Here is a 27,248-nt window from a genome sequence, read left to right as displayed (position 1 = left end):
AAGGGAAAACTATCTTATCTAGTAATTTATTAACTTATTAATTATAATTTATTAACATATTTAGTTGAGGTGAAGGCTTAAATCTCAACTACTTGGGAGAGGTCAAGATTAAAAATATTTTTAGAGTCAGTTGACCTAAGAATAATAGTTTTTTTGTTTGTTTGTTGGCTGGTTATTAAATGAATTGCTGGATTCTTTAAGAGATTAGAGAGCCAGCATTTTAAGAAACAAACAAGAGGGGCTTCCCTGATGGCGCAGTGGTTGAGAATCTGCCTGCTAATGCAGGGGACACGGGTTCGAGCCCCGGTCCGGGAAGATCCCACATGCCGCGGAGCAACTAGGCCTGTGAGCCACGATTACTGAGCCTGTGCATCTGGAGCCTGTGCTCCGCAACAAGAGAGGCCGCGATAGTGAGAGGCCCGCACACCGCGATGAAGAGTGGCCCCTGCTCGCCGCAAGTAGAGAAAGCCCTCGCACAGAAACGAAGACCCAACACAACCAAAAATAAATTAATAAATTAATTTTTAAAAAAAGAAACAAGAAAAGGAGACAGGGAATTGGCAGAGGAAAGATGAACAGGGTGCTGATCTAGACAATGCAGCATCAGTGAGGCACTTTGAGCGTTGAGAAGTCATCTAGAATGAAAATGGCAAACTGGCCCTTAAATTCAGAAATCACAAGTTCTATTCGTGACTTTTGAGAGCAATAGTAAGGGATGACGTGAATGGAAATCAAATTGCAGGGGCCCTTCAAGGAGGTGGAGAGGGGTGGGAGAAGCCTGTCAATTAACCTAATTAAAGCGTGGATTTGCTTTGCAAAACAGAGAAAGAAGATGTTATGTTCCTGACATAGAGCCCGTCAGTGGAATAGTTCCCATTTCACGTTGAGGAATTTGTATTTGATTCACTGGGGCACTGGTCTGTTCAAAATAAATTACTCTCTACAGTCAAGTCATAAAGTAATTGAGACTCTGGGAATGTAAGCCAAGTGCTTTAAGCTTTCGTTTAAAAAAATGTGCCAGAGGAGGTAACGTTATAATAAATAGAGCAGCCACTCAAAACCGCTTTCAGTTTGACTAATAATTTTTTCTTGTCCTTTCTTGGTGTCTTCAGATTTAAGTATGTAATCTGTTAGATTCAAATATCATTTTGTTTCTATCTAATGGGTTTAATTTATCCAGATTGTAGCTCTGCAGGGATTCACAGTAATTAAATAAAGGGCATTTCTCTCAACCACTCTGTTTTGATAAAACTCTAGCTTTAATTACTAGTTGACAATAAAAGGGCAAGAAGAAATAGATTCTATATTATTTCCAATTAAAAGGAATTTTTGTATAAGTTTTAAAAAAATAGATAAATAAATGAGATAAATGAATCAAGTGTGATCAGCATTTGGATTTATTTAAGTTCAGGGATGGAGTTAAAATCGCCAAATTAAATATAAAGTTGTTCAGTCCACTTATTTTTTTCTTAGCCCAGTTAGCCAAGGACCTGTATGGGATTACAGACAAAAATAAGTCAGAAAATATAAGTCAGTGAGTCAGTGGAGAGATAAATCAGAATAATGGAGGCTGCATATGAAGCTGTACAGATAAAATAAGGAAAATAAATAAACACAGAGTGGTGGCATGCGTCCATTACAAACATAATAAGAACCTTCTGTTTTATGTGCTCACTTATTTTCTTAAAATGGAAGGGTGTGGCCTCTGCCGGCGGACTGTCTGCTTTGAGTCTCAACTCTGCCAGTCTGTGCTTCAGTTTTGCTCTCTACAAAATGGGAATAATAACAGTACCTACCTCATAGAGTTGTTGAGAAGATGAAATGGGGAAATACATGTCATGTTCTTAGAACAGTGCCTGGCACGTCAAAAAGGCTCATCTAGCATTAGCTCTTATTATGATTGTCGTGACCATTGCTAGGGATTTTATTTGGTCTGTAAACAGTAGAACCACTTTGCAAAGAATAACTGTTGTCTTGAAATCATGTAGTGAGGTTGTCACCTGCCTAATTTTTTCTACTTCAGGAACTCTTAAAGTTTTAAAATACTTTATGTCAAAATTACACCCTTTACTAAGCCTTGGACAGTTTATAGTGTGAAAAGTCACATGCTCTCAGTTATTTCATAGTGGTTTACGAGCAGCCTGTAGGTATCATGCGTGTAGGTATCATACCCAACCAGACAACAGTTGCAGGACAATTCTGCTTTGTGGTCAGTTTGTTTAGGCAGACCTATGGCTTGGGCAGGTATAGAATTGACCCAGGGATTGCTAAACTGGACCAGTCCCCCCAGTGTATCAAAGGGAACCTACTGACCCCTGAGAAAATCAATACACACTGTTTTAGGAAGAAAAAATAATTCCTATTTATAGATACTCAGGATAACATTGCTTTTACAAAGTGGATTACCTTATGACTCAAGACAGTAATAGTTCATTGAAAGCCTAACGCTTCATGACCTGAGGCCTTTTCTCTCCTCTGTTCTGAGCAGTTTATGGGAGAGTGAATTATCTGAAGTGATGTCACCTTCGAGAGGTCAGAGGGAAAGCCTCATATGCACTGAGTTCCAACCAGCCGTGCCTTGTGCCAAGACGGGTGCCGAACGCACTTGATCCCGCAAAATCGCTAACGAGTAGGCTTTCTTTTTCTTCGTTTACAAATGAGAAAGAGCACCGTAAAGAGGTCACAGAGGATGTACAGAGCTGGCAGAGCTGCCCTTGGAGACCGATTGCTAAGCTGAGCCCCTTCCAGGGCACTGTGCTGACCTCACTGAGGCCAGAGAAGGGCCAAAAGGCTTCTGCGAGAGGAAGAATAATCCTGCCATTTGTTCCTTAAGCTGTGGGTAAATAGCTGGTTGGTTTGCATCCCTCGGAGCCCACTTCACAGGAGTGGTTTAGTCTTACAAGTAAGAGCACCGGCTTAGGAACCAGACTGTCTGGTCTCTCATCCCAGCTCTGCCGTTCACAAGCTGTTCCCCGGAGCAAGTTCTTTCTCTTCCTCCGTTTCCGCATCTGTAAAATGGGGATAACAATAGTGTGTGCCTCAGGGAGTTATTTTCAAGATTCTTGAGTAAAAGTATGGACAAAAATGCTAAGAACTGGGGCTGGCATATAATAAGCCCGAAATGTTTTGCATTGTTTTTCTGAATTGTATCAGGTGGACGGCTGTACTGCTGTCAACTTGCAATTTCTAGGATACTCTAGCGCTAATATTTTTCATTCAGTATGATTTCCTTCTTCCCATTTAATTATAACAATGGTTATAATTATATTTATTTTTAACAATGGTTATAATCACACTATTTTGTACAGCATTTTATATTTCTGGAAGAAGTGTTTCATCTGCTTTCCTCTGGAGTGTTCTTTCCCTCACCTACTAAATGGCTTTAAGTAATGATGCCTGTCTCATGAAGATGTTGGAGGGGTAAAATGAGATGATGTATATAAAACACTTAGCGCAGTATCTGGCCCTTGGTGCAGGTGCCTTGGGAAGACAGCAGGGCAAGTATCAGTACATTCATTTTGTATTTGAGGAAATGGAGATAGACCATCCTAGCCTAAAGTCATATAGTGGATAGTGGTACAGTTAGCACACAGCAGAGTACTTACTGCCTGACAGGATGCCTGTTAAAGAAGTAAATCACCCATAGAACTTGTTTTTTCACAGAAGCTCCTCATTTTATTGTATTGCCTGATTTGACATATTTGGACCTGGGGGTTATGAGTTCATTAATAAGAATCTCAGTAAGCCCTATTTTTTGAGACCTGAGAAACTTGTTTACTGACAAAAGGTGTTTTAGATTTCACTGCACAGATTGGACATTTTTGCATTCCCTTCTCTCTCGACCATCCAGAGAAGTTGCTTGTTACCACTTGCTTCTAGGACCAAGTTTTGTGTACTGTTTCGGTTTTATATATGTCAGCATCTACCTCCTTTTGGTGAATGTAATCAAAAGTCAACATAATGTTGAAACTACTATATTAACAACTCAGAAATGCTGAATGGCCACCTGGTTGTACTATTTAAAAAGCAGAGCTTTATAGTGAAAATTGTGATAGCCCGGGTGTCACAGAGACTTGTGTCTCAATCCTGATCCTGACGCAGGACACACGCACACACACAGAATGGATTCAAGCATTAGGTAATATTTTAGGGTGTTCTAAGCCTCAGGATACAGATGGATGACAAATGGTTTTTGAGATTGAATACAACAAGTCACTTTTTCTTTTAAACGACAGCCTTGATTTCAACCTGGCTTGAAAATGTTCCACTTAAAAAAAATGTTGCACCACATCCAAACGGTTACAAAAGATCCAATTTGGACTGAATACATAACATTTATGAGCACTGCTCAAGCCTCTCTTTCATTGTTTTCCTTCCTAGCTAATAAATAATAAAATTCTACTAGAGATTTTTAGATATGCATTTATTATTATGGCTATGGATAATGTTCAAGAACCTCATATACTGGCAGCACAAGCTACAGGGCCCTTTTGAGCACTCTTTAGTGTATTTCCCTGATTTATTTTCATCATTGCACATATCAGAACCTGATACTGTCTTTCTTTATGTGCTTGTTTCTTTAGCCTCTTATTTTCTTCTCCTAGAGTGTAAATGCCATGAGAACAGGGACCTACTATATGTTTCCATTGAACTTGCCCTAGAAGTTAGATTTGTATCTGGAGGAAGCACTCAATATATAGTTGATGAATTAATGAATGAAAAGACTATCGCTGAGCAGGAGTCCCTTGAACTTCCTGTAGTGTAAGATAATGTCTTTTGAAAATTTAAATTCATTTAAAATTTACCGTGCAGTTTATATAGACAGTGCTGTGTGGTCTACCCAGGATGTACAATAAGAGATGCCTAGAAAAATACTTAGAAATTTATAAGGACATCCTATTCATTTAGCTACAAATGTTAAGACTGTTCAACAAGGGTAACTTTTAAATATATTTTTACATCACTTATTTTCGGGAAGTGATTAGTAATCACTTCTCTTTGTTTATGGAGCCATTTAATGTAATGGAAACAATGAAATCTTGAGAGATTTTATATTCACATTTTGCCTCTTCAGAGCTGTGGAACTTGTGCAAATTAATTACTGCTCTAAGTCTCAGTCTTATGACCTATACAATGGGAACACCACTTATTCCCAGGATTGCAAATAACCAGTAAGATAAAAGTGTGCCTAGCCTACAGTACGTGCCACACAAGTATTTGTTAAATGTTACTGAGTAAGAAGAGTTAAACCTGGCCCTGGGAAGCCTGTCCCTTCAAAGTAGGTCTGTCCTCAGTCTCATTGCATGAAAGGTTAGGGAGAAGACAAGTGCAACTTATGGTTTCTGCTCTCGGTGACAGGCAGAGGAAATACATATTGAAATAGCATCTGTATTGAGATGTTAAAAATGAAAAAAAAATGTGTGATACTTAAAGAACAGTTGCAAATGGATGGCTCGTGTGACTGGAACCAAGGGATATTCTCCAGGATTCATTTAACCTAACACTGTGTACATGGCGTAGAGGAATTTGTAAGATGTAAATTTCTTGTGTTGTTTGAAGGCTTGAGTGTGCCGACCTTCCTGGAGCCATGGTCTGTCATCCAAATGGACCCTGCGTCATTGCCAATAAAACTTTCTTGGGAGAATGTTTTCTGGCTGTTTCTGGTACATGAAGGACTTGGGCATACTTGTCTTCTCCTTAATTCATGGAGAGTAGATGACAATCAAAGACCTCTTGCTCAAGACCAGTAACCCACCCAAACATCTTCAGACATCCAACTCACCAAAAAGGAACGGTGCATAAAATCACACACCCCACATAGAGGTAGGAAAGGAAGTGCCTTTCATTTTGATCTGCCCATTGGGAGAAGCCCGTTACGCCCTGCCTGAGCCATGAGTTCAAATGTGTTGGTAGAAGGCATTTTGCAGAGAAGCTGTCAGTCTGTGACTAGTTTCCTTTTATGAGATAAGGAGAATGTTTAGGTTACCCGAGATGATCTCTGGAAATGTAAGAGTAGACTCCAGTATATTTTTTTCAGCCATGAAAGGACTTGCAATCTAATGTATAACCAAAAAGACCAGAATGCTCATTATAAAGCTGAGAAGGCTTGAATCTGATTTTTCATCATCATTTCTTTTTGCACCATCTTGTGTAATCAGCTTTTTCAAAGGATTTTTCCTATCATCTGTGTCTGCAGGAACATTCAAAGCCAGATTTAAAATCAGTATCTCAAAACTCAGAACCTCTGACAAGCTTTACAAGCATTATGTTTACCTCCCTCTCTTTCTTGTTCTTTCTCTCTCTCTGTCTCTGTCATTCTCATTCTGTTCTTCTTTGTTTATTTTTACAGGCTTGTCATTTGCAATATCCAATGTGATGTGTAAGGTTGGGCTTAATTGAGATTTCCAAATTGTTGACCTTTGATTCAAATGAATGGAGCAAAAAAAATCATCTTTCAGCTAAGGTATAACTTATGTCTGTAGTCATTAATGTAACACCAAGACTTTACTCAAAAGTGAAGAAATGCTAGCATAACGTGCCTTATGACTGTGTTAATTAAGTACTCAATGACTTATCTTCTTATGGGGGGTGAGTTTAGAATTAGAAAGAAAGACCAAAATTCAAATCCCAATTCCTTCATTTACCAGTTGCGTCACCTGGAGAAAGTTGCTTAAGCTTTGAAAGCCTCAGCTTTGGTTTACAATAAATCCTTATAATTGATTCTTCCTATTTTGAAAGGGCAAATTTGGTCTAAAGGGTGTTCTCTTGAATTTTTCTGTCTGTCCTTACCATAACCAGTGCTTATGGCAATATAGCCCTCCCTTAGTAAAGGAGGCGTGGCACACAATGAATGATTTTCCACTTGCCTTTTTGTTTTACAATTTGCTTGTTGAAATATCTCTGTATCATTCTGTCATCAACTCCTCAGTCATACCATTTGTTATATATGAATATGACATGTGTCTCCTGGAACTATTGTAAATGCTGCTCATGCTCCAAAATACTTTGTGGAAGTTGCTAAACATACGATAAAGTATATTTTAAGCCATTGGATTTTTTCGTTATTCATCACTATTATTTCATTCATGCATGCATGCATTCAATAATTATCTATGGCAAGCTTACTGTGTGCTTGTCTTGTGGGAGGTGGAGAGAGAGGGCACTTGACCTCCCGGGGCTTGCCGGCTGCAGGTCAGTGGGGAAAATAAATGGAAAATGCAAACGCCAGGGAATAACTGTAATGACATGTGTCTTCAGTACTAAAGGACGCTTATTCTGTGGGTCAGGGAAGATTTGCCAGGGGACATTCATTTATGCTGAGGTCTGATAAATGAGTAGATCCAGCTATCTAAGGGTGGAGGGAAAAGTGTTTCAGGCAGAAGGAACAACATTTAAAAGTGGACAATTTTGAGAAATGAGAAGGGGTGAGTGAGTGAAGGATAGGAGGGGAGGTTCCTGCCATGTCTGCCCCATCTTTCCAGCCAATCTCAGGAGGTTGAACTTTATCCTAAGAACACCGGCAAACCACTGACTGGTTGTAAACAGGCCACGTAACTGACGTGACAGGTGGCTTGGCTAACTCTGGAAACACAGTGCTGCTAGATTGCAGAAGACAAGTCTTTGTGTGAAAGAGCCTGAAATTCCTGAAGATGATTTCTTGAGGAAAATATAACAGGTTTCTCATCTTCTCCTTGTTAAGACTCCAATCTTAGGGCACAGGACATGTCTCTGGAGTGTCTCCCTGCCTCTTCAGTTACTCTAAGGAAACTAAGGGCCCTGACTCAGAACTGGATTTTCCAGCCCAGGGATCCTGGACACCTTGCCTCATAAACAGTAAAAGAGGGTCCTCTCCACGTGGCCAGATGTTGGTCTCTTACACGTTGTCAGAAGAATATGAGCTTTTGAGTATTCAGTGTCGACCGTCTTGAAAACCTTTCCCTTCTCCCCTCTTCCATCCCCTCCCTTCTTCCTAGAGAATATCACCTCCTTTGGGTATCAGGTCAGATCAACCTCACCCTCTCAGAAAACAGGAAAACTTTCCCAACCATCAAAGCTAAAGAGTGGGTAGGTATCCTTGCTGTGGGCTCATGTAACAGCCTGGGTTTTTTGTCCTTAGTGGGTATCACTTGTCACAGTGTTGAGATTTTTGACCTGTCTTGTGCTCTTAGGCTGTGAGCGTCACTCAGGCAGGGATTTGTCCTTAGTATCTCTCCTGCCTACAGCAAACTCCTGTGTAGGTAAGAATGTTAAATAAACATTTGTACAGTTAAAGAATGAAAGGAAGTTGGGGTAATGATACTTCAGTTTAACAAGGCTTGTAAAGTCTGTGGTCATTCTGTGAATTGACTGCATATACGATTATAAAACTCCAAAGAATGTTATACTACTTTTACTATATATTTAAAACCTTCAGGTGTTTGTGGTGGTTTTAATTTTCTTTAAGAAGAATAGATACATGTATATGTAACACTGAATCACTTTGCTGTACACCTGAACTAACACAACATAGTTAATCAACTATGCTCCACTATAAAATAAAAATGAAAAAAGAAAATTGTATGGAAGTTAATTTTTGACCTACAGCTTAAACCAGCAGTCAAAAATTTTTTTCTTGGTCCAAATATAGGAAGAAACCAACCAAGACATTTCATTCTTGAGAATAGTGTTGGATCTGTATCTGAAACATTTGAGGGGAAAAAAAGCAGACATAAAAAGCAGTGTTTATGTCTGTTTGCCATGTGCACTATACTTGGTTCAGATAAGCATGTTTTCACATCTCCTTTTTTCCATGTATCTGACCCAAGAGCCTTGAACTTTTTTTTTTCCATTTTTTACAATTGATGCTGTATTTGGAACCATCCACTTGTTGTTTAATCGGTAACCCTTTTTACTTAACTGTATTTTGAACATTGTATCACAGAGAGGACTGAATTATATAATACAGGATTGAATTATATAATAGAGGAGTATGTAGATTTTTCTTGGTTTACATAATAAGATGTTTACAAAGTAAGATGAAGTGTTAAAGAACCACTAAGCTCCAAATGAAGGTGAATTAAGAGAAATGAGAAGGACTCACAATGGGTTTAGGTTTTTTTTGTTTTTTTTTTTTTTTTTTACAAATAAGCATGTATATGCATGCGTGGTGAGGTAGTCTTCTTTTTTTTTTTTTAATAAATTTATTTATTTATTTATTTATAGCTGTGTTGGGTCTTCGTTTCTGTGCGAGGGCTTTCTCCAGTTGCGGCAAGCGGGGGCCACTCTTCATCGCGGTGCGCGGGCCTCTCACTATCGCGGCCTCTCTTGTTGCGGAGAACAGGCTCCGGACGCGCAGGCTCAGTAGTTGTGGCTCACGGGCCCAGTTGCTCCGCGGCATGTGGGATCCTCCCAGACCAGGGCCCGAACCCGTGTCCCCTGCATCGGCAGGCAGACTCTCAACCACTGTGCCACCAGGGAAGCCCTGGGTTTAGGTTTTTAAAAAAAAATTTTGTTGAGGTATTATTGGTTTATAATATGATGTACGTTTCGTGTGTACTACATTCTATTTCTACTTCTGTATCCCCTGGGGAGTGCTCACCACCAAAAATTTATTTTCCATCCATCATCATACAGTTGACCCCCTTTACCCATTTTGCCCTCCCCCCCTTCCCCTCTGGTATCCCTTTTCTGTTCTGTGTATCCATGCTTGTTTTTGTGTGGTTTGGTTTGTTCATTTATTTTCATTTTTTGTTTGTTTGTTTGGACAAGTCCATTCATGTTGTCACAAATGGGAAGATTTCATCTTTTTTATGGCTGAGTAGTATTCCATTGTATATGCATATCATGTCTTCATCCGTTCACCCATTAGTGGGCACTTAGGTTCTTCACATAGCTTGGCTACTGTAAATAATGCCATAATGAATGTAGGGGCATATGTATCTATTTGAATTAGTGTTTTCATGTTCTTCAAATTAATACGCAGAAGTCGAATTGCTTGGATCATATGGTAGCTCTATTTTTAGTTTTTTAAGGAACCTCCATACTGTTCTCCCTAGTGGCTGTACCAATTTACATTCCCACCAGCAGTGCAAGAGGGTTCCCTTTTCTCCATCCTCCTTAACACTTGTTATTTCTTGCCTTTTTGATAATAGCCAGTCTGACAGGTATGAGGTGATAGCTCATTGTGGTTTTGGTTTGCATTTCCCTGATGATTAGTGATGTTGAGCATCTTGTCATGTGCCTGTTGGTCATCTGTGTGGCTTCTTTGGAGAAATGTCTATTCAGCTCCTCTGCCCTTTTTTTTTAACTGAGTTGTTTTTTTGTTGTTGTTGTTATTGTTCAGTTGTATGAGTTTTTATATATTTTGAATATTAACCTCTTATGTATTATTTGCAGATATCTTCTCACAGAGGGTTTAAGTTTAGTGAGCAATGTGTCTTCTAGTTTACACAAGAAAATTGTCATATATTTCACAAATATTTCTTAGGCGGTATTTGAAAGGGAAATCATACTTAACATTTAGTATATTTTTAAACTCCTACTGATAAACTATCATACATTTTAAATCAATGACTGAAAACACAGTGTGGCAAACATAACGTGATGCGATGGAAAGAATGTTAGATGAGGCATCTCATCATCTCAACTTGAAGGTCTTAAAAACAATCTAGAAAACAGAGCATTTCCAATTCTTAGGGTTCACGTAAGCATACTTACGCATTCATAAAGTTAATCTGCAGTAATAGCAACCATTTTTCTTTTCGAACTAGTTTTGAATTACTTGATAGTTCAAAATATTTTTAATTTAAATGAGATCAAGACTTTAAAAAACAATTCTAAACCCAACAATCAGCCGCAGGAACTCAACTGCCCTCCAGTGGGAGAGAAGGACGTAAGGAACTGGTGTTTAATGGGTCAGAGTTTCTCTTTGGGGAGGTGAAGAAGTTCTGGAGGTGGAAGTTGATGGTGGTTGTACAATGGTGTGAATGTACTTAATGCCACAGAACTGTCCACTTAAACATGGTTCAGGTGGTACATTTTATGTTATGTCTATTTTACCACAAGAAAAAAATTTATCTCCACTTACTGAGAGGTGATTGCGGTAAGGAAGCTGTGTGCATGCTTGTTTTTCCTCATTAAGAGTCTCTTTAGCCTGGATTTTAGGTGGTTCTTTGCATATTTGAAAAATCAGTATCAGTTGCTATTGTCTTCTTTTAAAAATTTGTGCATGAAAAAGTCTATTTTAGACAAAAAAAAAAAAAAATGATCATTATAGGAATTTGTTGCTCTGCTGGAAAGTTTCCAGAAAGAAAAGAAGTTATAGTGACTTTTCCACTCATCTTGCCCAGTGAATATTTTTTTAAAATTTCCTTTTCATCTTCCTTTCACTCTTTCCCGTGGTCCACATGGTGAGGCAGAAGGCTGTGAACTGAGTCTGATTTGTGAGGGTGCTGAGGACACTCAGAATGGGATAATGCAGGCGGGAAAAGCACAGGTTCAGAGCCTCTGTCGAGGAATTGCTGACGTGGAATCTTAGACTTACTTGGTTGTTTCCTGGCCCAGTCCAGGGTCTCCCTGAGTCTCAGTTTTTTCCAACATAAAATGGGGGGAAAATAACACTTTCCCTCTTTGTTTTGCAAATAGGTTAATGCATGTGCATGTGTCTTGTAGATTGTAAAGTGCTCTAAAGGCTTAAAATGGCCTTATTCTTTCTACTGCTATTAACTATTAATGATTTGTTTCACTGATGATTCCTGTGGTATTAAATGAATAAAGAATATCACTGAGAAGTAATGCTCCATTCTGTTTTGACTGTATACCAGGTTATGTCAGCCTGGGGAGAAGTGGAAGCAGAGACGCTGCTATGATTTGGCTCTTTGATTTCCCTCTTGGTTTCCTTCTTTGAATCCATGCCCGGAGTAAGCAGCTCTCTCATGAACCCTTGAATACAGATTGAAATATATTCGGAGGAGATAGGCTTTTGATTTATTTGAATTATATTTACCTTTGGGTCAAATTCGTTTGAGTAGAGAAAATAAATAGCAAATAATCGTAGACGTGAGAAGGCTACACATTCTTTTAGGAGAAATCTTGGGAAATACAGTGGAATGTCGTACAAGAATTGCCTTTCTTCTCAATAGTTGCTTTTGTGATGGTTTTGAGGGTGATATAGAATATGCTGTTGAACCACTTTAAAAAATGTATGTGAAGTATATGCTATAATGCAAGAAACGTATACTGTGGGTGATTAGGAGGCGAAGTATTTTTTATTAAAGATAAGGAATTACAGTTGTGTGTGTGTGTGTGTGTGTGTGCACACATGTGTGTTTCTCTGTGTGCTTGCTTCTTTAGAGATGGAGACGGAGACAGGGATTCTTCCTTTCTTTATACTCTAGGCAAGGTTTATGCCCCCTGGGAAGGGATACTGTTTATTTTTCTTCCTATACCTTTTGTGAAGTATGGAGACTCTTGGATCGTGCCCTGTCGCTCAGTAGGCTGAAGTGCAAATGCTAATTTATTGCCAGACTGCAGCATTGTGATTTGCATTCCAAATCAGACTGCAGAATCCCATTATAAATTGCTTATCCTGTCGTTCCTCATCTAGAATTTGTTCTTTCTGCTTCCCCAAGAACGACCCTCAAAACAATTCTCTTTCAAGACAGTCCCATTTAAAATCAGTTTTCGTGGCCGAAAATCACAACAGTATATTACAAAGGCGTCCACAGATTCTTTTTACAGAAATTGCAGTGTTTCTCTCCCTTTCCTTCAAGAGTTTCGTGGCGCTGAAGTGAAATAATGACTTAAAACATATCTCTCAGGCTTAAAGGTTTATACTCATTCTTTTGAAAACCATACTTCTCTATCTTTTTAAACCTGAGAGGTGTGAGCTTACAAGTCCTCTCTCAAGGATAACCTTTTACAGATAAACCCTGAGGTGGTATAATTGCATCCTTTCTTGGCACTTTTAAATCAAATTAACCAGATACGTGGGGAGGAGAGAACAGGCGAACGCAGTTTTGTAACGTATCTGACTGGGTGAACAGCGAGCCTGCAGCATAAAGAACCGCCGGGAGTCTGGGCTTTCCCACTCTGGTGGCAGAGAGGGGGAATTAGGGGTTGGTGGTCTGCTTCCTGTTAGGAGAACACCCCTCCATCTGTTCCCAGCTCAGCCTGTTTCCAATTTAAAGCCCAGATTTCAATACAAACCTCAATTTCTTTTCCCCATTTGAAATGCAAAGCAAGCCTTTCACGTCCTAGAGCCTCTGCCACTGGGATTCAGACCAAATTTCCCCCCAAAATTCTCAGGCTCGTTGCTTGAATACCTGCTTACAGTGGTGCACAATGGACAGCATTGAGAAGAAAAATTAATAATCTTCACGGAAGAGTAATTTGAATGAAATTGCACTTGACAGCCTGTCTCCAAGCAAACAAGAAGCGCGAGGGAGCCTGAGCTAAGCTCCGAGGACTTACCCAAGCCACTGCTGGGGGAGCTTCCCAGGGACAAAAAAAAAAAAAAATCACTCGCTTCTCCTCCATCTAATTGAGCTTTTGATTAATTCCTTGTACCAGATTCTACTGAAGAAAGGTAGCCATGGAAGAGAATATGGAAGAGGGACAGACACAAAAAGGTACTGTGCTAGAAAGGGTTTATTTGTAACTAAGTCATTATTTTGCAGTTTCCTTGTTTGCTTTAGACACTTGCCAGGAAGGCTAATGAATGTTTCTGTCTTGGAAGGCGTTTTTTGTTTCCCCTTTAGTCTGTTCCCCACTTGCGTTCATATCTGGCGTGAATGTTGCCACTATTTGCAAATCTTTCAGATATAAGTATCCAGATGCAGAGTTGAGTGTTAGTGATGAGAGCATTGCGGTATTGTTGCGGGCTGTCCCTTGGACCTTTGTTCACTGTCATTTATTTCATGTTTTCACGCTTGTCGAGCTGGGTCAAGGGATTCCTGGTGTGAGCCATAAATGCAATATTGGGGGCTAGTTGTAGTTAAAAATCTGGTGATGTAATAACCATTATCGATACCTTTGAATGGACATCCGATAGAACAAAGACCGAGAGTGTATTTATTATATTTTCTTTGGTGCGCCTTTTAAAAAAATCCTTTTTTCTTTGAGTGGATGCAGTTGAGTTTTAATAGAGATGGAGCAAAGGTTCATACATTTTCAGAGCGTACGGTGACATTAAGGTTTCCCTTTCTGTAGAGTTGATTGTCATCAGCTTCTGCATAGTAAATGTCAAGGATATTCTCTGATGCATTTTCTAAGCCGGTGAGGTATATCTGGCTGTATAAGTTAAAGTGAAATTGTCATTTTTATAGGTTGAAAATGGCCAGATATTGGCAATTTTAAATGATTCCAGTACTGTAGAATTTGTGTGTGTGTCAAGTGGTAGCTTTGGAGGGAACTGTAGCTTTCACCCCAGAATTGGCAGCATTTTCTCTCATGTCTGTTCAAGGCTTATGTAATGTTATAGAAAACACTCTTGTGTTCTTAGGATGGAAAGAAACATTAACACAGGTAATGCTACTTAAAGGTTACATTTAAGAGTAGTACGGAAAAGATTCAGCTATCAAATTTGATTTCAAATGTACGTTAATGCATTATTTTAGAAAATTATATTTTACATGATAAAATAGGTAGGTTGGAAGTATAGTATAGTTTTTACATTATTTTGAACCATTCAGCTTTGCTGGGTCTTTCACCTTAACACACACATACACACACTCACATATACATAATAAGAGACATTAAATACTTAAAGGTTTTATAGAAGCAATAGAGGAAGGCAATAGATAAACCAGTGCCCAGGTTTTAGACATTAGCACACTTGTTAATGATACTCTGTAACAGAAACACAATAATCTACATAGATAGAATGTGATCTATTTTAAATTAAAAGAAAACTTCAACTGCCTTTACTCTGTGAACAAACAGCTGAAGTGTTCATCAGTGATATAAAATGGCAAATTTTCGTGGTAATTTTCATCCTTAAAAGGCATCTCAATTGACTATTTTATTTTAGGAATAAAATACCTTATTTTAATATCTTTTTATAGCACATAAGAAGATTGCTTCTCGGCCAGTCAACCTGTTTAAGGAAATAGAAGTTTATCATTTTAAATAGAAAAATGGTATTCATTACACTAAATAAAACCTTGAGATAAATCACGGATTGTGGTAACAGGTTGAGTATGTCTGAGCGTGCCTTGGTAGATGCAGGAACCAAGAAAAATGATGTAATTAGTTGTGATGTTTTTTTCTCCAGTAACACTGAAAATCTTTCCTTCATTGGGGTCGGGGTAGCGGTGATGTGATGATCACCTCCACCTGTCTCATTGGGTTCTTTTTATCATAGATGTGCATACTTAGTTCAGGAACAGCAGTGGGAAACAATTTTTAAAAATTAAAATTTGTATAATGATCTCTAAGTATATCAAGATATATAAGTAAAATATCTGTGATTAAGCTTTTTTTTTCTTAATGGAGAAAGAGACAGTTTAATTTTCTTCATTCCTGGGGTCTTCTATTCCTTTCAACTATGCCTATGACACCTTTTCTATATAAGTTTGTTGTTAGAAAGTTATATTTGAATGTAAATGCTCTCTCTACTTGAGTGGAGGCAGGAAACAATGTGATGGGATCTAAGTTGGAGGAGTTCCTTGACAAGCAGATAAAAATCATTAGAGGTTTTTAAAGAGTTTAGGTGAACAAATTTAATGATCCATCCACTTAAAGGAAGGCAACACTTTGCATTAACCCTTATCCTGTTTTTCTTAAATTGCATAGGATTTTCTTAAGTAATATTTCAGATAGCACAGAATTCTCTGACGTTTGAAAGATGCTTTCCTGTCCCTTCTTAACAATTTAAATCGATTCTTCCCTGTTACAAATTTAAAGGACTTAAATTCATGTCAGTGTTTACTCATGTCACCTTCCAAATTCAGCTAGCATGTAAAATGGAAGCCAGTGGTTTAATAAACATATTTGAAAAAATACAATAGAGTTGGTATTTAAGGACTTGAAAAGATCTTCCATAGGAAATGTATTTTTCTTCAAAATGAGTTCTCCCTTCCCCACTGACTCTGAAAGGCAACTGAAAGCAGTCCTGTGACATTTGCACTAATTTAACTCTATGTGTTCAGTTCGGGAGAGACGATAATAATAATGGGGTAACTCCACCAGCCGTTCTGCTCGGTGAACCCATGCCTTGGTGTGAAACTGAAAATGGGGGTCATTAATCTGTTACTCCATCCATATGTGCCCCCCTCCCCAAAGGTGAGTATATCTCATTGTGCTGAGTGGGAGTATAGTGTTTTAAGGAAATACGTTTTTTGTAAAACATGCCCTCTAAATGAAAGCCAATTATTTTATCTCAAGTTCAACCAAAGCAAGAGCGTTCTGGTATTGGAGGGAAAACAAAAAGAAAAGAAAAGAGGCTGTTTTGAACTTAGCCCTTAGGTTCAGCCATAATAAACCCAGCATCACTGTCATGAAAAATCGAGATACATGGTCGCCAAATCCAGCAACAAGGGCTTCAGTTGTCATAGAGAGTTGGGCAAAGTGCGTGAAGAGATTTTTTACAAAGACTTAAAAGGTATACATTTATGACTTGTAGAGATGCAACTCTATCTGGAACATTTTGCCCAGTCCTCTGGGAAGAGGTGTAAATGATTTGAGGGTGTCTGATCATTAATGAATTAGTGAAATGTCTGTTCATATGGCCAGCCAAGTGGGTAGCCATTACTTTGTAGATAACCTCAGTGAACACATTACTGAATTAGGAGAGGTCACAGAGAAGGTCACTGATGAATCAATGATTAGAAGAAGTGATTTAAAAAAGTGATTATAGGGCTTCCTGGTGGCGCAGTGGTTGAGAGTCTGCTTGCTAATGCAGGGGACGCGGGTTTGAGCCCTGGTCTGGGAAGATCCCACATGCCGCGGAGCAACTAGGCCCGTGAGCCACAACTACTGAGCCTGCGCGTCTGGAGCCTGTACTCCGCAACAAGAGAGGCCCCGATAGTGAGAGGCCCACGCACCGCGATGAAGAGTGGCCCCCACTCGCCGCAACTGGAGAAAGCCCTCGCACAGAAACGAAGACCCAACATAGCAATCAATCAATCAATCAATCAATCAATCTTTAAAAAAAAAAGTGATTATATAGAGACTAAAAGAAAATAACAATGAACAGGAAGAGCGGGCAAGTTGGATTCTTCATGAGCTGGCTGAACTGTTCCAAACAGCCAAAAACCTGATTGATTTCATTTCTGAATAGGAACATCGTATATGAAAGAAGCCTCCAAATTACAAGCTATGTACCGGAAATGCTTGGTCAGCTCAGAAGATAGCCTCAGTGTTTCTCACCATGTTTTTCTAGCATAATTAACTAACAGCACATGAATCTACGCTGTCAACTTCTCCAGCTGAGCAGAGTCCCACGCTGACTTCCTCTGAGAATCAGTCCTTGGTGATCCTGAAGGACTGGGTCACTGGAGGACATCACAGAAGATCACACTTGGTGGGAACAGCCCAGCTTCCTCACCGCAGACGCATCACGTGGCCACTGCCTAATGGTCCTCACTCAGCCTCAGCACAACACCACTAACGTAGGTGTCGTGTCAGCATCCTTATTAAAACCAGCAAGAATATCTCAATGAAAGGGCAGTGCACAGATCTGTTTTTTCCCAGTCAGTTGTTATGTCTGTCTCTCTCATAATTAACAACACTGTATGATTATATTTATGTCTGCTCATAATTATATACTTTACATTTGACAAGTATACACGCATAGGACAAAAGCATATATATCATATTTGTGGGCTGACAAAGTCTTTTCAAAACTTTTTTTGACTAGGGTTATTTCTGCCTTGCCAGATGACTTTGGAGCCTAACTCTTTCTTAAACAGATGTCATCCCCGAAGAAGAGACACCACTGTAATAACTGGGAAGAGAGGCAGCTTCCGCTCATTCTCTCTAGATGATGTTGGTCCATGTAAATTACCCTGTGATTTCAGTGCCAGACAATAGCCTAGGGACTCTACATAAATTAATTCGCTGACGCTTCACAGTGACCTTTGGTGGTACTAATATTGAGAAAACTAAAAATCAAATAGGTTAATTAACTGGACCAAAGTCTCATAGTAGCAAGTAGCAGAGCTGGGGTTCGATACAGTCAGACGGAGGCCATGGTCTGACTTCCAGCTACACCCCGCGTTGCACTAGATGTCAACGTGGCCTGCCTGCCACACCCCCTTCTTAGTGACTCAGCTCCAGCACTGCACTAGTCAGCTGTGCTTGGTAACTCATGGCTGTGTTCTTTATCACCAACTCTGGCTGTTTTGGCCAGATGTGAAGAGCTTCACCAAGGGCAACCAATCCGTAGGTAAGCCAGCCATCTATGACCTGTAAGTCTTGACTCCAAAAGGATGGGCTTGGTCAATGGGACTCCTCTCTTGAGGCTGGGAGAAGATGCTTCTTGGTGTGTTGGGAGGGTCTCTTTATCCCTCCGTGTATCCTTCTAGTGACTGGTCTGCCCATCCCCCAGCTGCTCTGAGTGAGTCTCAGTTCTTGGCAATCAAAAGGCCTCTAAATAAAACAGATGTCCAGATCCTTGTAGGAAGCGGATATGAAGGGACTTAATGTTAAGAACTTTGCCCCAAGTGTAACCTGCTAAGTGGCGACTGAACCAAATGTACACTTACTGTATACTTAAGTGTCAACTTGACACACTACTCTTGAGCACATCCTAGGTGATGCTGAATTTTTCCCTCACCAATATTTTATTTTTATAATTTGAATCATTAATTCACCCTAAAACTTACCAAGTAAGCATTGGTAGTCAAATATTTTGAGAACCATTGCAAGAGAAATTAAAGAAATTAAAGAATGAGTCAAAGTGTCAGCTTTATTAATAGAATTAGAATCTTTAATAGTGTGCCATTGAAATCCATAGGCCTGTGACTACGAAAATAACAACAACATCAAAAACCTTCGAACAGTCATGGAAATGGAAGAAATTAATTAGCCTCCTTTTGCTTTTTGGATGTTAGCTACTTGTAGACTCATGAAAAAGGGAATTTGTCTTGTCTAGACAGTAGCTCCAAGTGGACAAACTTCATCTCAACAAGCATTGTCAGATGTCATCAGCATTTAGACAACAAAGCTAGAAGAAGCTTAGAGATTGAGATTTTATAAAGCACACAGGAAAACTCTGTCCTGTGATTTGACAGCCATGCTTTTACTAGTGTTTGCTGCACTCTAAGAAATTAACTTCATGTTGTTATCAGATGTTCTAAGACACCTGCCAGTAGGGAAAATTAGGTGTATTTTTCATAAAATTTGGTAAATATTCCCAGAACTTCTGCATTGCCCTGGTTTTTATGACTTCTGTAGTTTAGATTTTTTTTTTGAATTTCTGAATTTTATTTTATTTATTTTTTTATACAGCAGGTTCTTATTAGTTATCCATTTTATACATACCAGTGTATATATGTCAATGTAGTTTAGATTTAATGTTTTAGAATATTGTCATCTTATAATTCCATTGGATCTGTTGCTAATTATGTTTTTTAAAACTGTGGGTGCTATTTGTCTCTGAGACCCACATGCTCAATAACACAAGTTCTACCATCTTGTTAGGATAAAGGATATATGTCAGGTTTTTTTTTACCGTATCATTAGAATGAGTGTATTCCCCTTTTAAAGTGAAAGCGCTTAATGTAGTTACTTCATTAACTCCTTGAACTGAAACTTAGTCTTAAACATTTAAGGAAACTGAGAAAAACAGTATGGCGGACTGAGATACTGATACAGAATGAAGGTAGAGTGATGACTTCAAAATGGTTCTTGGAAATTAATTAGTCTTTAATCTCAAAGGCAGTGGTGCGTGCGGGATTCATAGGATACAGGAGATGACTCCTAGTTTGTCAATTTTGGCCTCCATTTTCCTCTACACATACACTCCTCCCCGCCCCCTCCTCCCCATGCAAAATGTTTGACAGTTTTCTTTTTCATACATCGAAGACAGACTGCCTGGCTTATTTTCAAAATCCTTTTGGATAGCCTCCATCCTAACAGGTGGCACAGCTGTGGATTAGCTGACATTGTAAAAATAATTCACGTTTTCCCATGTGTTCTCTATTCAAATGGTGCCCATTGTCTTAGATATTCTTAATCTGAAAGAAACTTCCTTTTTTGCTCTGAGAAAATAAAGGGAAAGAAAAACAAAAGATAGCTGACTGTTTCTCTCAACTTGCAAGTGGGAAATTTAACTTTGGTCACAGGTGACAGTCTGTTTTCTGGGGCCCGTTTATAGAGCTCACTGGGGAATAAGTTACAATATGAACAAATCTGAGATCAGAGAAAAAAGGAAGGAGGCCTGTTGGGTTTTAAATGATTTGTGTTCCTAAAGTATTAAGACATATCAACCTGTCAGAACATTACTGCTGTGTATAACCAGAAGAGTTTCCAAAAGAGAGAAAGACATTTTGGCACATTGTTTAAATTGCTTAATGTTTTTGGACTTACGTTTCTATCATATGAGAAATAATAATCTTTTAGTACAAAAGAGAGTGATTTGGTGGAATCAATCCCTGAGAATGATTTTAGGAACATAAAACATGTTGTTCACATTGCCTCCTACTATTGAGCATGTGTGCTTTTAATTTGTTCGCAAGTAAAGGTGAGGGAATTAAAAATTTTTGCTAATTACCATTTTCCACTAATTAGTAATAGAAATTTCATTGTTTTGGCAAATATTTTCTCTTTTTTAATGCAATTTATTTTCTCCATTAGAAAGGTCCTTTGAATGATGAATTAGCTATTTTTTCTTAATAAAATAGAATGTGGAAGAAAAACTTTATAATTGTTTATATTCCTTTATTGTTATTTGATGAGAAAAAGTTCTAGTAAATTATTCAAATAAAGAAATAGTACATGATCAAATCCCTTTCCCTGAAAACTTAGCCATTTTTTTCAATTTTTGGGACACCTCTCCACATTTCCTGTATCAGTGGATATACATTTTCATTTGTAATAATGTATACCATATCAATTTTACACTTCAACTTAGTGACTGAACATCTGAAACATAGCTAACTGCCTGTACTAACATGATTTATTTTTCATGGAAAAATAGTAAATATAGTAGCAAATATTTAATAATCTAGGCACCGTCCTTAGCATTTCATGTCAAGTATCTAATGTCAAATATATATGTTAACATTAATTCATAATAAAACTGTATTGATTATAGTTTTCTTATCAATTTCAAAGGTTCTTTGATTTTCGAGGACACTATTTAGTCAATGGCTATTTAGTTCAGACTTAACTCTGCAGGGAACTAGAAGAAAACCTTATACAAATATCCAGAGAACATAGAGGATTTTAACTTAATGAAATGAGATAGTCTTCATTTCAAAGAAAATAAAATGTGTCTAGTTAGAAAAACTATTCTTTCCCATAATAAAAATATTCAAATACAAATTTTGGAATTTTAGACTGGAAATTTCTTTTTCAGTGCTAGTAAAGAACTGTATATATTTTTGATAAAACATCTTTCAGTATTTTGCTACTAGAATCAGTTTTTAAAAAGATAGGATCAAGCATTGTTTGAGTAATGGAATGCTCAGATATGACATTGAATAAGGTTTGTCCATTAAAACCAACCTTAGGCTTTGAGAAGTTCTGAAGGTCTTAAGCAGAGCCCATATATCATTAAACCCAGGTTCATTTAATACTTCAGAAATATTATTATAATTTTGCATCAATTTTAAAAAATCTCATCCTTTTACGGTAAAGATGACTTTGAATGCTACTCATACAATAACTGAACTTAAAACATTTTAAATCTCTTCACTCCACCATCCATAATAGAAAGTGGTAATTAAATCATAAGATCTGGAATTCGGAAACCATGTACTGGATTCTCTCCATAAAGCATAACCATGTAGAAAACACAGACATTTTTGTAGTCAGCTATCATACTGAGTGGCCCATTAACTTGTGGGTTTCCAGAGCAGATGACTTTTGCTACAGCCGTCTTTTCCTGTAGCATAACTTGCTTTCCGTATAACTTCATCTGTACTATTCAATCCTAGTTTTCTCAAAACCCTTTTTTTTTTTTTTTTTTTGAGAATTAGTTTTCTCTACCATTATCTTTGGGATTGATGGGTTTATTGTGAGTATTAGATGGAATAGTGAATAGGTGAACGTGCCTATCACAGAATCTCCAACAGAGTAGGAGTGTAGTCAGTTCAGGTTCCTTCTCCTTGTCTTTTCCCTCTCATCACATAACACATTGTGACCATTTACACAATAACTAGGCAACTTTCCTTGAGACAGAGAGCCAGAATTGCAAATTAAACAATACTAGATTTAATCACTTTCTTGAATTGTTGTGACAGTTATTTTCTAAATGTTGGTTTAGCATTTAATAAATGACATCTCATATTATCTTTTTTTTAAAAAATAAATTATTTATTTATTTATGGCTGTGTTGGGTCTTCGTTTCTGTGCAAGGGCTTTCTCTAGTTGCGGCGAGCGGGGGCCACTCTTCATCGCGGTGCGCGGGCCTCTCACTATCGCGGCCTCTCTTGTTGGGAGCACAGACTCCAGACGCGCAGGCTCAGTAGTTGTGGCTCATGGGCCCAGTTGCTCCGCGGCATGTGGGATCCTCCCAGACCAGGGCTCGAACCCGTGTCCCCTGCATTGGCAGGCAGACTCTCAACCACTGCGCCACCAGGGAAGCCTCCTCATATTATCTTTTTATATAAATGTTATGTCCCTTCTTAGGGGTCTTAGGGGTATAGATTTTATCTTTTGTTCTTGAACCCAATCTGCAAAGTCTCATTCGTGTCTTGTGATGATGATGATGGAAACTCAGAGGAGAGGAAGAGAAAGAGGAGGGTGAAGAGGAAGAAGGAAAAGATGAGGTCAACCATACAGCCTAAAAGAAGGATGAAACACGTTTCCTTCCTAAATAAAGACAGACCTTACAGAGCAGCTAAGCCTAGCTGGGAAAAATGCTGCCATGATTCCATTTTACGCCATTAGATTTGAATTTTAAAAAGTTCTTTTTTCTTCTGACCTGCAGTACATTCTGCAGTTTGATAGCAACCTTCATGAAAATGAGTAGACTTTCGTTTTATTATGAAAGAACCCATATATTATTCACATTCCAATTTTAGCAATTAAGTGAAATTCATTGAACTGTCAAGTTTAGCAGATGGTGACTGAAACTTTGAAAGTTATGTCTTAGAACTTTTTAAAAGATGCTGAGAAAGAAAATGTAACATAATGGTTTATAAATTTGCTGACACTAGGCTCACTGTTCATTAGAGTTGATCAAAGAAAAAAGTGCAAGAGGAAATAACAGTTTTAAATTATGGAGGACAATTTAATAAGATGAGGTCTTCCTGAGGCTCTATCTAGTCAGTTTTCAAGATCATAAATTCAAAGACTAGCATGTCAATAAGGAACAAAATTTCTTTTTATCTTCTTTTATGCTTTCCATTTTCATATTCTTATCAGTATGTAGTTTGTACCAATTGCCCAATATTGTGATTGTGAACAAGACACAGTCTGAAAAAAGGGCATTTAAGCTCTAGTCAGTGGTACGTGGGGAGTATTTCCATACAATATTTGAATGTTTATCTCTTTGTCCCTGCAGTTTGGTGTACTAATTTTTTGGTATATCATCACTGATTTATGCTTGGAATCAACGTATAATACATTATCTGGTGAAATCGAGAGGGAGTTCTTCTTGAACATCTAAAGTTATGTAATGTTTTGTATGCCAGTTATATAGTGAGGTCAAAAAAGTAAAATCTTGGGAGAAGACAAATTTATTTATTTATATGTTCTTTTTATACAGTGATTTGTTGCAACCCTAGATAAAAACTTAGTCATCAAAGAGGTGACAGACACTTACTACTGATACTGATCTCTACTCCACAAAAGAGTGAGGGGATCCGCTAATATATGACATATATGATTCTTTCATAATGATGTTTGGAATATCATCTGTATATCAAATGTGGATACCACTTTAATATGAATATTAAAAGTATTTTTACCCGTTGTTTCTGGTAAAGTGGGAGGAAAGTTTGTGTCACATTCACAGAAAGATCATCATTACAATATCTGGCCTCAACTCTAGTACTTTATTTATTCTTTCAGATTCTGCAGTGATGCAAAAGCAACATCATTATAACCTAATGATTCTGAGGTCTCTTCAGGCAGCTGGATTCCCATGCCTCTGTCCCACCAAGCATTGCACAGTTTTAAAAATATTAAAAATAGAGTGTATTTGTTCATCTAATATGCTCAATTAAAAAAAATCAAATCCACTGGCCACTCCACTTCATCTGTGTCAGATTGTGGACACAGCTCCTCCTGTTTATTGACATATGTTCATTTTGCTTCAGCCTTTAAGTATTAGCAGAACTATTTTTAAGTGTCTCCTGGGTGATTTGTGACTTATTTGACTATATTGTAGATGTGTTAATTTGACCATCTCAAATTTCTAATACCAAACAATTTGTTCTGCAAAGATGGCATTTCAATATGTCTGTACTGTCAGTGTGCTACCTTTAATGAAAAAATTTAATGAGTCCATAGTTCCTACATAGGAAATAGAGAAATAATATATGATATGACATGATTAAGAGTTGCAAATCATATTTACATGGAGTTTATAGTAAATTTATCGAATATGTTTTCCCCAAAATCATTGTGAGCTCATTAATTTGTTGTGCTATTTTACCTTTTTTAGCAAAAATTGACAAAATGTTTGGAAACTTGATTGATGTGTTCGTATGTAATGACAAAGCTAACATTTTTGTCATTTTTGAAGTTGTATGAGTTTTGTACTTTGGTGGCCTGTTCAACAGTACTACTCTCGTGTCTATGATTTACTCTGCCTGCCTCAGAGAAGATGGCGTGTCTTTTCATGTAGAGAGTGGAATATCTGCTTTGTTTTTCCTTGGATTAAGTAACACGCCAAAGATCATTTTCCAAACATGTGGCATGACTCAGTGGAATCTTAGCTCCCACAAGGTGAGAACACCATTCTGTCATGAGTGGTTCTTTTTTTATATCATCTACGATAAGTTTACAAGGCTGTTTGTGGTCCTTGAGGTACAAAGAATTACGTACCATTTCAATATTGAATGTAACTCAGACTCAGAGATAATAATTTAATTATTATCGCTGGTTATTTTGAAGTTTTATTGTGCAAGAAACAGAAACCCTCATTGAAAGGGTCTTACAATCTATGTTTTAGAAATATAATAAAGCAATCATTTTAAATAATAATTTTTAAAAATTGGGCTTCAGTTGCACAGTAATGCAGGACAGCACTGGTGAACAATGGAATGCCCTTTAGTTTATGTAGATGCATAATTTTATCTGTTAATTTTTAAGCGTGGGTGTGAGAAAAAGTGGGGATGGATGGGAAAGACTTGGGTGCCCCTGATCTTACTATAGGGTGGTCTAAATAGTTTTAGACCAATTCTGGCCCAGAGGTTGGAGAGTCCCATCCCTAAGTTAGATGATTTACATTTAGTACAATTAATATAAAAATCACCTTATGAAATTGGATTTATGTATATATGGTTTGCATACATTGATTAAGTAAAGCAATTTATTTCTCAAACCCAGGTTTTGGTACATGTATAATTTTATCTTTGTTATATTTTGTATATTCTTTTTAGCTATTTATATTTCCATTTTGTAAAATCTGAACTAAGATCCCTCTTCAATCTCTGTGACAATGTTTAATCATCCACTCCAAATTATACAGTTACTGGAGTTATTTAATGACTTAATCTCTGTGACAATGTTTAATCATCCACTCCAAATTATACAGTTACTGGAGTTATTTAATGACTTCCTGACCACGTAGAAATCCATATAGTTTAAAAGAAAATTTTGTACTCTCAGGATTGTATTATTTGAAACAAAATTTTTTTAAATTTCTTTACAATTTATTATCAAAAATCCATCCCACTTAAGAGACCATAACAAGTTGAATGAAAAAAGAACTTACCTGGAAAAACATTTGAATCTTATCCTTATGAAAAGGGTTTTGCAGTGTGCCTTTTGGCTAAGGGTTGCTCGTGTGTTTTTGAAAATATGTTCTATTTCTAGGGTGACAACTAGACGTCTTTCGGAGGTGTCCGTTGTACCTGTGCCCACTCTGTCTCTCACTACGTTATTAAATTTTTACTTTTGTATATAAAAATGTCAGTATTGTCTCTGTGCCCTATATGCTTTAACTTTGTTGCACGAATATCAGTCTTTATTATAAGTTGAGTTTCCACAGTTGTTTTCAGTTGATTCTTAGGTTCATGGAATTTTCTAGTAGTTCATGGAGTGACAGGGGAACATCAGCTCAGTGTCTGATGCATTGGAAGAGGTCATTGAATGCTACACTCCAGAAATGACAGTGGTTCAGAGTCAGTCATTAAAGAAATGGGTATATGTTTGCGCCAAAACAGAAATGATGTGTATTTCAGAAGAGGGCTGATGCCTGTGAAGGTCTAGAGAAGAGATCTGGCTGGAGCTTACGGGAGCTGAGTTCAGAAAAGTGTGGGCTTTGCCTAAGGTCTCCAGGGGCCGGCAGTGAGCCTGGTAGAGCTATTTAGAGGGCAAGGTTGGGAAAGAATAATGTTGTTTCCCATTTTGCAAAATGAGAAGAAAAAAGAAAAGACGTTACTATGTATCCAGCGACTGAAATCTTTGAACTCTCAGCTCCTAAGTAGCCTCTGGCAATGATTTCCAATTTCCTTCATTTTCTTTTATGTAAAATACAGCCGAGGCTTTGCCAGACAAAATGTGCCAGACAAAAATTGAATACCTCTTTCGGAGCGGTGTAAAAATTGCATTTTACACCTTGGTAAAATTGCTTTCCCAAGGAAATCCATTGATTGTTAATCCACTGTGATCCTCAAGTTTCCTTCATTCCATAACCAAGAGCTTCTGTCTTGCTAATTAGATGCAGTGGCACTAAAAGGAAATGTTTATCCACCCCTCTAACTAGATTATAAACGTCACAAACGGAGTTTTATTCACCTTAAAATGGTGAATTGAGCACGATTATAGAACATTTGGTTTAAAGATTATCTCAGTATCAAGTTGAAACAACTGAGCTTCCTTAAAAACTATTAAATGATACACAAGCAGCCTTTGGGGGAGATAAGGTGATGATTTTGCCTTAATCTGTTAGAAATGAATAACTTGTAAGAGAAGAATGATTATTAACTGTA

At 37.8% G+C, this 27,248-nt stretch overlaps 1 protein-coding gene across 3 annotated transcripts in view; it reads left to right on the top strand.

Moving 5' to 3' along the window:
- GPM6A (glycoprotein M6A) overlaps positions 1–27,248 on the top strand; it is a 257,405-nt gene that overhangs the window by 111,723 nt on the left and 118,434 nt on the right. The window contains exon 1 of one of the 3 annotated variants that reach the window (XM_082374615.1): positions 13,050–13,607. The exons of the other annotated variants lie outside the window; for them this stretch is intronic. Within the exon in view, the coding sequence (XP_082230741.1) occupies positions 13,571–13,607 (37 nt within the window). The 5' untranslated portion in view covers positions 13,050–13,570. Of the gene's footprint in view, positions 1–13,049; positions 13,608–27,248 lie in introns of those variants that run through there. 3 annotated transcript variants of the gene reach the window in all.

This window comes from Balaenoptera borealis, assembly GCF_965194805.1.
Source record: "Balaenoptera borealis genome assembly, chromosome: 21".
Lineage (NCBI taxonomy): Eukaryota > Metazoa > Chordata > Mammalia > Artiodactyla > Balaenopteridae > Balaenoptera > Balaenoptera borealis.
The sequence above is the reverse complement of the archived record's forward strand: the minus strand, read 5'-3'. Positions and strand labels throughout refer to the sequence as shown.